General features: G+C 37.1%; 1 protein-coding gene across 1 annotated transcript in view; it reads right to left on the bottom strand.

The window, feature by feature from the left end:
- The window catches only part of MYO16 (myosin XVI), a 366,164-nt gene that overhangs the window by 142,318 nt on the left and 207,786 nt on the right, over positions 1 to 16,060 (bottom strand). Inside the window, exons 14-16 of the mRNA XM_069003962.1 lie at positions 13,809 to 13,936; positions 4,908 to 5,013; positions 2,896 to 3,013 (exon numbers count right to left, since the gene is read on the bottom strand). Of these exons, the coding sequence (XP_068860063.1) occupies positions 2,896 to 3,013; positions 4,908 to 5,013; positions 13,809 to 13,936 (352 nt within the window). The remainder of the gene's footprint in view (positions 1 to 2,895; positions 3,014 to 4,907; positions 5,014 to 13,808; positions 13,937 to 16,060) is intronic.

Below are 16,060 nucleotides of genomic sequence, written 5' to 3'. Positions count from 1 at the left end.
GTCTTTCAGCTGTGCGTTCTTAGAAACTACATTGCTCCCTCTCAAAAATCATGCTGTCCTAAACACAGCTATTGTTAAAGACAATAACATTTGTCAGTCCATTTCAATGAAACTTAAAAAAAAAAAATAAAAAAAAAAATCAGTCTCTGCTTTTCAAAAAGTGAAGACTGAGAAAACCAATGCCTGAAAAGCAAGTCGGAAAATTTTGAGACTTTATTTTCTCTTCCTAAGCTTCTTTTTAAGTAATCTGAGGAAATTTATAGAGGCATTAATTTTCATCTTAGGAATGATATCAACTTACCTGAAGGACCATTCTGGGAAGAAAAAAAAAAATCAGCCTTTTGCTACTATGCTGTAGGAATTCATCATTCTCTAGGAATGATATTAATTTTTTTTGCCAGAAGATCAATCTTTGAATTCTGAATTTATTTTAGAAACTTAATGAAATGGCTGGTCTGTAGTTTATTCTAAGTGTTTGTTCTAATATAAAACCTTTTATTACATAAAACCTCTTCAGATATCTGTACTGGCTTTGAGTAGAACCACACTAAAAGGCTCCATCCTTGTTTTCAAGACATCATGGCAAAGATACAGTTTATGCTAAAGAATGAATCAAACCTAATATTGAAAATTATGGGGAACATTTCTGTTATTTAGGTATATTTTACTTTCTGCTAGAAGAATAATCCTTATGTGACAAAAGTCAGAGCATTTCCAGGGTCTAAAAGAACTTTAGCATGAACAAGAAGCTGCCACAAACTTCATTGGTGTCCACTGAAAACGCAAAGAGTGCTGTCTTGAGCTTGCCCTCTATAATAAAAGTGTACACATGTACTTTGCATGTCCGTCCCTCAGCAAATTGTTCTGGATCTCCACCAGTAAGATCTGTCTTTGGAGAAGTTTAAACCCCCTACACCCTTTGATGGAGGCAGTCTAGTGTCACTTGGAGTTTTGTGTACAAATCAGACAGATTTAGCCCTGTTAATATCAATGAGTTATAAAATCATGGCTCAGCAAAATCAGGTGCTCTGCATATTTAAATTTTTAATTAATGTTTAAACAGTGCAGGACAGTAAATACTGTTGCAAATGATCTTGCAAAAAAATACAGAGAATCCCTGGGTGGAATTTAAACCTGCCAAACACAACATGCCTGATTCTTTTCTCATTTATGGGGGTCTAAATCTTGGACAATTTCACTCAGAAGTGATGTTTAGCAGTGGCCGAGAAAAGGCAACTTCTACTACACAAATCAAACAGCAGGAATAATTGCAAATTTCAGAAATATAGAACACACTTCTACTGCTGAAGTAAGGCTTGTCTCTCTTGACAGTAAATTATGTAACTTTTGGCTACCTTAGGTTTGGTAAGAATAATTGATACAATTCCTAAATAATTGGGGAATAGCAGGGTAAACAAGTAATTTTTTTTATATTTGTTAATGGCTACCCCTACATTTTCTCATTTAACGCCTGTGGCTTGAGAATGATAAAAAAACAGAACTAGTGTACCAGAAAACTGACACAAGAACCTACTTAAGTGATTCTGTCACAGGCAATGGCTATGAATTAAACTGGAAGTTCTGGGTAAAGCTGTTCATAAACCCACACCCTGCAAACACAATATACTCAAATTAAAGATGTGCAATACAAAGGATTTATAAAATGTTGTCTTTGGGGATTGATCTTACAAACTCAACTGAGATGCTCTTCAGTTCATGCTAATGTATATATAATTTTGCATTCCTCCCACAAGAGCTTATAAATGAAAAACAAAATCACAAGTTTTTAGTTTTGAATTTCCTTTACAATTATCCTGCATTCATTATAAAACAAACCAGAAAAAAGTGATAGCAATTTCCCATGCAGTGACATTTTCCCTGAAGAAACGATCATATTTTCTAGAGTATAGTGAACTGTAAGAAAATGTAATTCCTACTATGAAATATTCCCAAAGAATTTTTTTAGGAAATCCTTCAGAAAGCATAAACACATTTAAAATTATATAAAAAAGGGAGTAGATTTGGAAATGCTTATCTAATGGAATCTAATTTATTTGGAACAAAAGCGTGTCTTGCCATACAGCTTCTCCATCAAGGAAGAGCAGTGCAAGTCAAAAACTCTCTATGTGCAGTTATTTCTGCTGACATACCTTGCTTTGACACTGAGTAACTTTATGATGACCTGTGTGGACCAGAAATTAAAGCTCTCTCTGACTGCTTTTGAAGAGCAGAGTTTTCAGAAACAAACTGAAAGATTGATCCGTTTTCTTGTATTTCTCTTTATGTTGCACTAATGAATGCTTACAAGGGATTAGAGACTCACATTTACTTTGAAAACAAATTTCACACTATCTTGCCTCTAACAAGAATAAATATCAATATGATTCCTAGTTGTTTCAAAAGAACTTCTAAGCTGTAATAAATTACCTCTGATTTCAGTATTACAGAATAAACTTGTTCATTTGTTTTTCACTAAACAGATTATATTATCACATACTAATTTAAGGGATACTTAAAATACCCAACACAGTATTAGGTAAAAGTGCACAACTCAATCCCTTCTTTACTCTTAATTCACAGCGTTGCACTACACAGCTCTCTCAGTTTGTTGCTTTGTGAAATAAAGCGAAACATGATTTCCTGGAAAATACGAGGAGTCTGTGGTGTCAATTTGTTTCTTGTCCTTCCCTGCCACCTTGTGGTTGCTCAGAACAGGGCACTGCTCACGCCTGACAAGTGATCACAGGCTATGAAACCTGTTCCTCTGCCTAATCCCCCTTGCCTCTTTCACAAACTTTGAAGCCCTTGCTGTCCAATTCTGTGTACGGCACACTGGGATCTCTGATCTAACATTCTGTGCATGATATTAAAATAAACAGATTAAATGGTACTTACCCGCAATTAATGTTTTTTTTCTCTCACAAAACTGTAGCTCAAAATACTTTATAAAACAGCTGGAAAAATCATTCAAGGGTGTCTTAGCATGTCCAAAGGCCTCCAAGATACAGTTTACCTGCAAAAATTAGTAAAGAAGCAATAAGAGAGGAAATAAATAGGAAGATATTTCAAGAAACATCAGTGAGGTTTGCTCGGGATTAATAAATGGGGAAAAAAAAGAAGACCATTTTTCATCTTGGTACTTTAAAAAATCCTTGGCAGTTTTTTTTTTTTCCAAAATAGAAATTAAAGTAAGACAGCTCAAAACAAATATATTCAGAAAAAGCAATGTCAGAATAGTGGAAGTTGTAAGTGAAAGGGGAAGACCGTCGTTCACATGTGAGCTGTGTCCTTACCAGTAGTTTGGATATGAGTGACTGGAGTCATATTGCTGGAGCTGGCACACTTAGTAAAAATATTAGAATCTTTGAAGACATCTTATGACATTAGTCAATACTAACAACCCAACAAAGGAATTTACAAGTTTTGTATAATGTCAGAAATGGCATAAATTATTGATTTCAAATAGAATTACTTCAGGATTATACTAGCGAAAAACCAAGGAAAAAATAGATTCAGACATTTTTATGGCATGTCTCACAAATGCATATCCATGTTACGCTTTCATGGTCACAGCCATTGTATTTAGCTTTTTTGTGTATAGCTAGCTGCTCACACCCCTTGTACTCTGACAGGTTCCCTTCAGAACTTTCTTCTGTGCATCCTTAGAAGTTGATTTCAATGTGGTCCATGCACACTGTTGTTCTGACATCACTGTTTTCATGAAACTGGATGACCTAGCTGGGGGGGGGGGGGGAGGAGAAGTCTGTGGAGTGGCACAGATAACATGTGATTCAAACCACAAAGACAGAAGCTCTAAAAATCAAACCCTTCACAAGTATTAATTAAACCAGCCATCTGTGCAGTAGGTGGCAGCAGAAAACTCGTCAACCTAGTTTAGGTTCCAATTCCACTCCAGTAGTGTTGCTTAGGATGTACTTGCTCTTTAGACTAATTCAACACCTGTGCAGCTTTATTAATTTAATGGTGCTATGCATAACTGCGGCAGGAATGAGTCCAGACTATTCTGTTCATTAAGGCACCTTAAAAGGCAAATAAATTAGAATCTCTTCTCTATTCACTATGGGTGAGATCTGATACATTTACCTTTACTATCTGAAGTCAGATATTCCATCTAAGCTAGTTGTAAAGGACCGTTCTATAACCAAAATTTGTGATAATTTTCTTCCACCTCCATTGATTAAGACCCATTGATAGCTGTCTCTGACCTGAGATCTGGGATGAGAAATTTCATCAGGAAAGGTAATTTTTTAAAATAACTTGAATTGGCAATGCAGGATTTAGCATAATTTAAAATGTCAGTATGAACCTTTATAGGGAATTAAATATGGATATATGGAAATAAATATTTTGGAAATTAAATATGACTGAACAAATATTCAGAACTCTTACCTGTTTCTTAAATATATTTAGTACACAAATGTTGAGCCATATAACTTTGTTCAATCCTTGCAGTTTTCCTGCAAGTTTACAGTTGCTGTCTTGCATACTATTACTTCAGATGTCTCAACACTTCTTATACCGTCCACAAAAGCATCACCACACCATACAGGCAAATTATTCATTTACTGAAAGCAATTAATTTAATGTTTAAGAAACAGTTCCTTATCACAGAAATGTTTCCTATTCACTGCACCACTGATTTTCAAAGTCACCAAAAAAGAGAAACAAAACTGCCTCCACTTTTGAGATTCCTCTTATTACATCAACGTGAGCTTAATACCATTCCCATTCAGGGAGAAAAACTTTCTTTGACTTCAAAGGTGAAAACAAAGCATTTATGAATTTCTACAGAGCAGACGCCTTTTTCTGTACAGATCAAATATCTCTGCCTATCCAAGAGGCCAAGGTTTTGCTTCATTCCACTCAGTGATCAGAATGATACTTACATGTTTTATCTTTGTATCAAAGGTATTTCTGCTGCAGCTGGCTCTGCAGGTGAGGTGTTTCACTATCTGTTTGCAGGCTTCAGTCTTCCCAGAACCACTTTCTCCACTGCAACATGACAGGCAAGGAAGAGAGGGAGGAATCATTGTTAGTTTCACAATTGAAATGTTATTTATATTCTCTGCTAGCTTTGTTTGAATGGATTTAAGGTACCTCCATCAAACTTTCATTTCAAATAACAGAAGGTTTATGGATGACAAATTAAGAACAGAACACAGGAGATAGACTGACTGTCTATGTTCATGAGGGCTGTCAGAGCTGTCAAGATACATTGTCTTGTACCACTAGTCAAGCCAATCAAATCCAATGCTTTCAAGCTTTTTTGAAGGTATTTATAGCACAGATTTTATGTTTTCCTTTATCTTTTGTCCGGCAAAGGAGCTCACTTATGCTGCCTGGTTCTCTTTGCAGATGGGAAAATTACTGCTGTGGTAATGATGGGGAATCAGAAGAAATGGAAAGTGAAGAATATAACAGGAAGAAGGGAAAGAAAATAAAAAAGGAACAGTAAGGAGAAGGAAAAGCTTATTGATTTTATAACCTGCCCAGTTTCTGAAATACACTCGGACTTTAGTGATTCTCTCTGGATCATTGTGATTTCTTGTTTGTGATGTGGAATAAATATCCAAAAGAATGAGAATCTCTGACAGGCAAAGTGACCAAAGTAAATAAGGCAAAAGGAAATAGAATGACAAAGGTGGAAAGAGACAATAGAAAACTGGTGGGATGGAGGAAGGAAGAAAAATCAGCAGGTGCATTTTAAGCATGAAGCAGGAAGGAAAAGGAAAAAAGAGATGGAAAGGATTAAGTTAGTGAAGTCTGATTAAAAAATTAGTGTAGGAATTTCTTACTTGAATTATAAGATGATGTTTTCTTTACAGACAACTGAACCAAATAAAATGTAATTTGATGCTCCTCCTTCATTTATTCACTTGATCAAATTTAAAAGGCTGTTTCTACAACAGCCACTTAGATTTTTCACAAGTACAATGAATGTGATGGCTGGTCAATCTGTTATCTGCATATTTTAGTTTCTGAAAATGAGAAGGCAGCAAAATATAGTAGCTGTCTGGCTATTCCTTCATCTATTCAAATATCACTTCAAAGGAGAAATCAATTAAAAAGGAAGAAACAAAAGAGGGAAGGACAAAAAAGAGCTCCATACTTGAATAGCAATGGACCATTTAATCTCATTCAACTCTCATGGGACATAAATGCAGCTTGGTGAATATCTTATTGTTTGCCTGGCAAACTTCAGTCTTACGTGACATGACAGATCTTGTCATTACTATATGGGATGTGTCAAACTGCTTTTGTCTATGTTTTCCATGTTTCTATATCAAGGTGGAGGCTGACACTGGACTTCAAACTCCTACTGGCATCAGTAGGAGGTTTATGGTCCAAGACTGCAATGGTTTACAATCTGCCTACATGTTGATGTATCTGATGAAATTCAGCTGTGGGTCCTGAGGGAGCTGGCAGATGAAGTTGTTAAGCCACTATCCGTAATTTTTGAAAAATCGTTGCAGTCAGGTGAAGTCCCTGCTCTCTAGAAAAAGGAAAATATTAACATCCATTAAAAAAAAAAAAAAAAAAAAGTAGAAGACACAGGGAACTACAGACCAATCAGTCTCTATTCTATGCCAGGGCTACAGTGTTGGTGGACAGGGGCAGAGCAACTCACATTGTCTACCTGAACTCACATAGTGTTTGACACTGTCCTGCACAACATCCTTGTCTCTAAATTAGAGATTTGATGGGTGGACCATTTGGTGGATAAAGAACTGACTGGATCGTCACACAGAAAAAGTGGTGCTCAACATCTTGTTGTCCATGTGGAGACCAGAGATGAGTGGTGTCCCTCAGGGGTAGGAACTGGGGCTGATATTGCTGAACATCTTTGTCAGCGACATGGACAGTGGGATCAAGTGCTCCACTTTGCTGATGACACCAAGCTGTGGGGTGACACCTCATGCTGGGAAGGGATACCACCCAGAGACCTTGACATGTTTGAGAGGTGGGCTGATGCAAACCTCATTAAATTCAACAAAGCAAAGTGCAAGGTCCTGCACCTGGGTCGTGGCAACCCCAGACACACCTACAGGCTGGGCAGAGAAGTGACAGAGAGCAGCCCTGAGCAGAAAGACTTGACAGCAATGGTCAATGAAAAATTCACCATGAGCCAGCAGTGTGTGCTCACAGACCAGAAAGCCAAGTGAATCCTGGCCTACATCCAAAGCAGTGTAGCCAGCTGGTCGAAGGAGCCAATTTTCCTCCTGTACTCCATTCTTGTGAGTACAGCATCCAGCTCTGGTGTCCCCAACAAAAGAAGGACATTGAATTGTTGGAGCAACTCCAGGGGAGGGTCACAAAGTTGATAAGAGCATCTCCCTATGGAGACAGGCTGAGAAAGTTGGTGCTGTTCAGCCTGGAGAAGTTTGTGTGGAGACCTCATAGCAACCTTCCAGCACCTGAGAGAGGCCTACAGGGAAGCCACAGTGGGACTCTTAGGAACTGTAGTAACAGAAAAAGGAGTAATGATACAAACTGAAAGAGGGGAAGTTTAGGTAAGATATTAGGAAGAAATCTTTTACTATGAGGGTGGTGAAACACTGGAACAGGTTGCCCAGGGAGGTTGTGGGTTCCCCATCCCTGGTGGTGTTCAAAGTCAGGTTGGATAAGGCCTTGAGAAACCTGGTCTAGTGGGAGGTGGGAGGCCAAAGGCAGCAGAGGTTGGGACTAGACGACCTTTAAGGTCCATTCCAACCTCTTCACATTCTATGATTCTACGTTACGTGAAGATCTCAACTAGCAGGTCACAAAGCCATGTTTAAACCAGGTCTAAGAGCAAATGGAATTGTATAATGTCAAGATGGTCACTGTCTCAACTAATATGAAATTAGCAACTCTCCAGAAACAACAAGGTTCTTCTCCTTAAGTGCACTACCCCTTGGTCAGATTTTCAGCTTCTGACTTTCTGAAAGAGTTTCAAAAGTCAGATGGTACATGATGTCACCCTACAAAATATGCATCTCTGCCCATGTAATGATGACTTCACTCTCCAAACACTAATTGTATCATTCTGCCTCTGTTCTTAAGATCCAGCATTAGCCTTCTGCCTTTATAATGGCAATCTCCAGATTCCATGTTTCTTTGCCTGTTGTCACTAACAGGAACCGAGAAAAATTGAAACAGGACACTAGTCCTCCCTTACAGACAGGATATTCCTCCCTTATAGACATTTCACAATCTTGCAACTAATAGATCTTATACCAGTATTGTCCAGAAATGAGGAAGTATACTTACAGCTTTTTACCGGCTGGGCTCGTAGTTCAATGCCTTAGAAAGCCTCAGGCAGCCTAGAGAGGCAGCACGGGCAATCCAGCATTTCAGTAGCTCTAAAAGCAGAAGTGTATCGGCTGCAAAGCTGATACAACCAGCAGAAGCAAAGAGGGAGAAATACAGCTCCCAGCTTGCCTAATTTCCCGCAATTAGAAGCTTTCAAAAGAAACAGACGACAAGATGTCCTCAGAAAGAGTTGCAAAGCCAAAGAGGGTGGGCCCCGCCTTGGTCCTTTCTTTTATTAGGAAAAGGGGAAAGGGGAGGACTGGGGCAGACCCGGGGTGAGCGGCCAATCAGACACTGCTAAAGAGTATGAGTTACATTTGGTTTTCCCCCCGCTTGGAACAAAGGAGTTCAGAGCACATGGCAGAGGCAAGTCCTGGCTTCTCTTGGGGAGGGGGAAGGGAAGCTTGGAACAGGCAGCAATACAGAAAGTCAAGCTTACAGGCAGACATAAATCTATCATTGCTCCCACTCACATTGGCCAGTTCACTGGCAACTGTGTGTCATGATGATGAAATAGTTTTGTCCCTCCACAACATACTTAATCCAAAATCACAGCTGTAAGATGCTATCACTGTACCACAGGTTACCAACAAGATTAGCAACAGTGGCTCTTTGGTTATTTCCGCTGTTAAGGAACTTCTCTGAAATTAAAACATCTCTGATGTTTAGTACAGTCACCATTACAGATTATGCTATTGAACAGAAGTGTTCATTCATGTTTGATAATCATATCCGACATAATTCATAGTTTGTAAGAACTTACGGGTTGTCCAAAGTGTACTGACATTTATAAATATAAAGATAAATATTTGTATAATTCTGAGAACTATGTAAGACTTGATACTTAAAAATTGTTGTAGTATTTTATTATTTTGTTTTTTTCAGGCCCAAACTCATCTGTCAAAACCAGCCTCTGTAACAGAAAGTTTTTCCAGGTTTCAAAAATCTTTCTCACAACTGGAGAAATTGAGGGTGGGGAGAAGGGATGCTAAAATAACAGCTGATGTGCCTTTGTTTTCAAGAATTACAAAGCAGGCATGCAACTTAAAATTAAAACCAGAAAAAATGCCTTCTTAAACAAAGGAACTGGAGTGTTCACCATGAGTTTCCCCACTTAAGCATTAATTTGCTTCACTTTTAACATAAAGCTATGTGCTGTTTTTGACTGCAAGACAAATGTGGCCCAGCTAACACGACCATGCAAACAAGCAAAAGTGGACAGTTTCTGTCCATTTTTGAATATTTCTTCTCAAGATTCATGTTTTCTGAACATTGCAGGAACTCAGCTGCAAAGATACGACATGCTCGGCTCAACTGTTAATTGTACACTCCTGCCACCGGAGGTTGTTGATCAAAATGATTGCTACATTACTGTTCAGGGCTTCAAAATTCACTAGAATGTGGTTGCTGAAAGAGAGACACAACATGACTTAGTTGTTCTGTACATTTCAATGGGTTATATTCACTTTCAGTAAAATACAGACTGAACTGCTGAGAAAAAAATGCTATGTTAGGTAAAGTTTTAATTGTTGATACCATTATTTGGAACATTTGAGGCAATTTAACAATGGAAAAGTAATTTGGTACCTTGTACCAGATCTTGTTTGTTTCATTTCATTTGAGGATGAATAAAATTTTTTGCAATGTCAGTATTTTTGCTCTAGAAATTTAATGCTGCTTAGAGAACAACTCCTGTTTTCTCTTTTACATAAGTGTTTCATCACTATATTTTTCCAAATGCAATTTACAATATGAATGTTGGTTTCTTATTACTTTTGTTTGGATTGCCTTATCAAGGTGTAGGGTAAGTTAGCATCAAAGCAGAAAAGCATTCTTCTGCACTAAAACTTCCTTAGAAGGCAATATGGAAGAGACAAAGAAGGCTTATTTCACTGATAAAAAAGGTTAAATTAGAAACAGCGTACTCCAAAGGAAAGGAAAATAAACAGAGAATTTGAAATCCTATTCTCACATAGGGCTTTAGGCAAGTTCCATGAAGTTTTCTCACTTTATTCCTTCTTTGGCTTTCCAGCTTTTTTTTATAACTACCTGATGGAGGGCCCGTTCCCTACTATTTCTTTATTAATATTTTGTTAATAAAACCTTAATTACAGGTCTAATCTTTCTGTCTTCAAGTATTATGAATAATATAAAAAATAAGTTCTATTTTGAAATAAAAAATTAAAATCTTAATTTGTTAGGAAAAAGACCAATTGAAAGTGTGAAAATATAAAGCCATGTGAAGCAAAGAACACAACACATAATACACCCAGAGGGAACTAAAGAACCTACATCCATCAAATCCATGGCATTTGGATTATCATACAGCTCTTTTGCTTTCTTGTGCCAGTCTAGCTGGGCTGCTAGTGACACCCACGCTGGAGAGCTCCATGTGGAGCATGTGCTTGCTGGACATCCACGTGAATGGCCTGGCTGTGAAGAGCTGTGGTTGGAGTTCCAACTCCCTTTGTGGTGACTCCCAAACCCACAAAGCCTGTGTGAACACCCCAGCTCTGAGACCACCACAGCAGTTGGTCCCCACCAGGTTAAAAAGTTACTGGATGGAGAGGGACTTAGGCAGACAGAACAATCACATGGAAGTAGTTAATCAAGGAAGCCCAGGTAAAAGAGTCAGAAAACAGCCAGCCCCAGGCAATTTTTAAGAATTGCTTTCTGCAAGTACTGAGAAGTACCCACTTACCCTTACTTTATGCATATTAGGCAGGTGTGTCTTTATGATTTCAGAACACTGGCCCATTACTGGATCATTATTGTTTGGTAAGCAATAATCCCAGTATAAAGAAATTCTACAAATCATCTATTTAGGGAAAATATGACAAAATATATAACATGTGAGGAGCAATATATCTGCATTTGAGATAATAAAAATGACAGGGTTTTATTTTTTGCACTTCATTTTCAATTCTGACCAAAGGTACCACACTCAGAAGTGCAGAAATACTTAATGAAAAGAACTTATTCCTGCAGTACTGAACTATAACCAGAAATGATGGAAAACTGCTGACGGAATGTGTTCATATAAGATTTCCACCAGATTTAAAGGAAGACAGGTGTGCTGTTTTGCACGAACTTCTGAAACAAATCTCTTATTGTACTACCCTAAACAGTGAGCATTACTACTCCAAATTCCCATTAATATAGTAAGATATATCCAGGGAAGAGTGACTTAAGTTTGCACACTTTTAGGGGTCAGAATAATTTATTTCTTCTCCATGTTCTGAGTACGTAAATGAGACACTGAGTCTTGCTCCCAGTGACTGAGGTTTCTAGATTTGAAACAAATATGTGCAAGCAAAACTGTTAAACATAAAAGAATGGGTTGTGTAGTATCAGTAATGCTATCTATAACTGATCAATCCTGCATGTTAGTTGGAAATTATATTCTTAAAATTAAGCTAAATTGAACAGTGTATTTCTAAACAATGTTTTAATACAAATCTGTAACTGTACTGCAGCAGACCATTGCACTTATGATATAAAGAACTATACTTTTAAAAAATAAATATTTTTTACTTGATCAGAATGCCTTTGGTGATGCTAAACTGAGGAAATCCAAAGCTTTCAATGCATTCCACTGTAAAGCACAAGGATTTCTCTCCATTCCAGGTTATTTGGCTTAAAAATGTGATTTATATCACAACAGTATCATTGGATATTGACACTCCTGTCTGCTAAAAAATTAGACCATTTCATTTTATGTATTCATTATGATTTTTTGACTCACAGAATTAGCCATCAGCATGCCATAAATCTTTGGTTTGATTTACTAAGGATCCTTAGCTTTTAACAAGTCTATATTTAGGCTCCCTAGACAGCTCTTTACTTATCTTGTCAGTGCTTAATGTATTTTCATATCCTGAAAAGCAAGAGCAAAATGCAGTCAGAAGGAAGCTAACTAAGAAAAGTCCACCTACTGGCTACTTAAGAGCATAACTAATAACATTATTTTACTCTGTAACTTCCATTAGAAGTTTATACAAAGACAGCTCTTGGTGTTAAGTATACAGGAGTGAAGCTGGCTTGCTATAAACGGAAAACAATTGTGAATAACTGATAGTAAGTTCTTCAGTGATTTGGCCAAATGCTTCCCTGTTGTAAAATGCTCAATTTCAGTGAGTGAACTTTTGCTCAGATGTGAAGTGACTGGAAAAAAAAAAAATTTGTAACATGGTAAGAAATTTAGCTGCACCTCAAGTCCTGTGTCCAGTTCTGGTCTCCTCACTTCAAGAAAAACATTCTGGACGGAGTCCAGAGAAGGGCAATGGAGCTGGTGAAGGGTTTGGAGCACGAGTTCTACGAGGAACAGCTGAGGGAGCTGGAGGTGTTTAGCCTGGAAAAAAGGAAGCTTAGGGGAGACCTGAGCACTCTCTACAACTGCCTGAAAGGAGGCTGTAGCCAGGCGGGGATCGGCCTGTTCTCCCAGGAAACAAGTGACAGGACAACAGGACATGGCCTCAAACTGTACGAGGGGAAGTTTAGGTTGGACATCAGGAAGAATTTAGTCTCAGGAAGGGTGATTAGACATTGGAATGGGCTGCTCAGGAGGTGGTAGAGTCACCGTCCCTGGAGGTATTCGAGAAATGACTGGACATGGCACTCAGTGCCATGGCCTACTTGACAAGATAGTGTTCAGTCAAAAGTTGGACTCAATGATCACAAAGGTCTTTTATAATCTCATTGATTCTGTAATCCTGTGGAAGATATTAAGTTTAAAGATTCAGAAAATATGAAAGTAATGTGTGGAAAGATAGAGATGATAAGACTGAACAACAAATTTCTTTTACTGAGTACATCAAATTCTCCAGACTCACTGCTTTCAGAGAACTTGAGAAAAGAAGGATTAACAGATTTGGGGATTAAAAAATTCCAGGTGAATGACAAGTTTCACCATTATTAAAACCAGCATATTTGGATAAAAATCTTTTCACAGATTCCTAATACATTTATTCACAATTTTGAAGTTATTTACCATCAAAACAACACTGTGAATAAAAGCCAAAGGTTAAAGTCCATTTTAAAGTCCGTTTTGAGCTTGGAGAGCTAAAGAACAAACTCATGATCACACGGACGTTTGAGGCAGAGTGCAAGCTCCAATACAGGCGCCTCACCACAGAGTTTTATAATTTAGTCAAGGACTTATCATTTTTATTGTCAATAGATCCTATTTCTAATCCTGATTCATGTAATATTAGCAAACACACACAGCAGTTTTGAATTCTTTACCATTAACTCTTGCTCCTAATTAGATGCAGCTACATGGAGTGGCAATTGCCCAAGAGAATTTATGAACTTGAGATGTAATTAAACCTTTTTCATTTCTATTTTTCTCTAATGTATGATACAGAGATCAGTACACAGAAAAAAAAAAATCTGTTGGAGAAAAAATTAAAATGGAAATCTCAACTGCTGAGGCCCAAGGGAAACAGCTGAAAGGCAGGAGGTACAAATTAATTAATAGAAAGATAAATTTTCACCTGAGGATAAAGCACTGAGGATGGTGCTCCTGGAATAGCATGTGGTAAGCTCTTTCAGCACAGGAAAATATATGTGGGGGAAGCGAGGAACACAGTTTTCCAGAATTACTTAAATAAAGCTGGGTGACCTGAAAAATTGTAGAAAATTAAAATTACAAATACATTTCAAAACAATTATGTTTCATCCCCCTCATTTGTGTCTTTTGTAAAGCTTTCTAAGCATTATGAACAGAATCTCTCATGGTATAGAGGTGATACTTTTACAGCAGCTATGAAGTTCTTAATTGCAGAAGATAGAGCTTTAAACACAGAAGGTCTAATTAAGACACAAAAGTAAACACAACTAGAGAACTTAACAATACTGGTTTGTGCATTTAATAAAACAAAACCTAGTAAGCTATTTTTTAATACCTTACATCTATAGTTTCTCAGTATCTTGACTTGAAAATACACAAAATGAGATATAAACATCCCATGAAAATTTAAAATTGAAATCAAACGAGTAAGTTATAAACTAATTTACTACATGACAGGGCAGTCTCCCACAAATACTCTCTCTGCAATATATAACTCCTGATACACATAGCTGGCAACATATACTCTCCTTAAAGCCTGAGTAAATCCAAAATATCTGCTGTAGAAACCATTTTTTTTTTCTTTTTTCTGAGGGTATCTTGATATTCTCACCCCTTGCTGTCCCATGCCTGTCTTATTTATTTAGATATTAAGCTATTCAATCCAGGGGCATCTACAGCACTGCAGCTGAATGAATCCTCCATATATATTCTCAGTCAGGCCTTAAGGGCTACCAGACAAAAAAAGATCAAATCCACCCCAATTCTCCAGGAATCATTTCAGAATGTCACAAAGAAAAACCTCCACACACATATGCTCAATGCAAAATGTTCCAAGTTTACATATTTTTCTAATACAAACTTCAAGAATGTATTTGTCTTAATCAGGCACAAGTAAATTCTGCAGGAATGTAACAAAGCAGCATGACCACAGCTCAAGCACTTCTACAGTCACTAAGATACCTTCAAAGTCATACTTGCATGTTCTTTGTAGTATAATGCTATTATAATGTGTAGTGTAGTAGTACAGTGTATTTCCATGTAAAAATGCAATAATATTCTCCTCTAACAATTGCATTGAATTTCATAAGAAGCAAAGTACATCAGTGTCTATTAATGTATGATTCTTTGTCATGTCAGAATGAATAATTGCTTATAAAATATTTTAGTAGTATTCTACTGGAACAAAGTGTGGGAGGTCAGTGCACTATAACAAAATTATGTTTGTCGAGAAGTTATGAACAGTATTTTCTAAAAAAAGAAAGAAACATAAAATGTCTCTGTTATTAAAAAATATATATATTATAATATTTTCATTGCATTATTCTTGTTTTAAAAATAGTATCAGGCCCAAGAAGTTCGCATTCCTTTTCTTTTTGACAGCTAACAAACTACATACCTGAAACAAAAATGCTAACTAATGAGCCACATCATATAGCACATCAGCATTTAGTGAGGAATTGACATCATCACTTTTTATTACTCTAATATATAGACCATCTAACACTTAGAGACTTTAATACAATATCAGCTAAGCTGCTGCAGTATACTGGAGCATTTCAAAAACAAAGTGATTTTACAACCATGGTTTCTTCATCATCTGGGAAATACCTGCATAATGCACAATAGAGTGCAGATTACAATGATGAAGTGAAAGCAATTATTATCCAAGGTGACCCAAACAATTACAGGACAAAAAGTGTCTCATGATAAATTTAATTAAATAGATCTATCACAGAGAAGTAAAGATACAGCAAACATTCAGGAAACATTTTAATACGTAAACTCTTCCTCTTGGTGTACAAAATCATGTAGCTAATATAAAATACATAGTGACAGGAAAAAATACCATCATCTAAAATCCTGGAGATGATGGATGATTTCCATTTTTAGAAATAAATTCAGACTCCCAGCTTGGAATCTGCTGCTCCTACCATGAACTGCACAGAGTTTCTTTCTCTCAGATTTGCTACTGATACATACAAAGCCATGTGACTTAGCAAACAGCCACAAATTACAATTTGCTTACCAAATTTTTAACCCTTTATAATTCTTGTAAGTTAAATAAATATATTTGAACCTTCCCCATCAGGGAGGCTGATCTCTGTGATCTCAGTGCATCAATGGGAAGATAAGAAGGGAAGATAAATTAACAGTTACACTAACACTATCTCTAAA

This window comes from Aphelocoma coerulescens, chromosome 1 (genome assembly GCF_041296385.1).
Source record: "Aphelocoma coerulescens isolate FSJ_1873_10779 chromosome 1, UR_Acoe_1.0, whole genome shotgun sequence".
In the NCBI taxonomy this organism is placed as follows: domain Eukaryota; kingdom Metazoa; phylum Chordata; class Aves; order Passeriformes; family Corvidae; genus Aphelocoma; species Aphelocoma coerulescens.
Note: the sequence above shows the minus strand (reverse complement) of the source record. Positions and strands in the feature narration are given on the sequence as shown.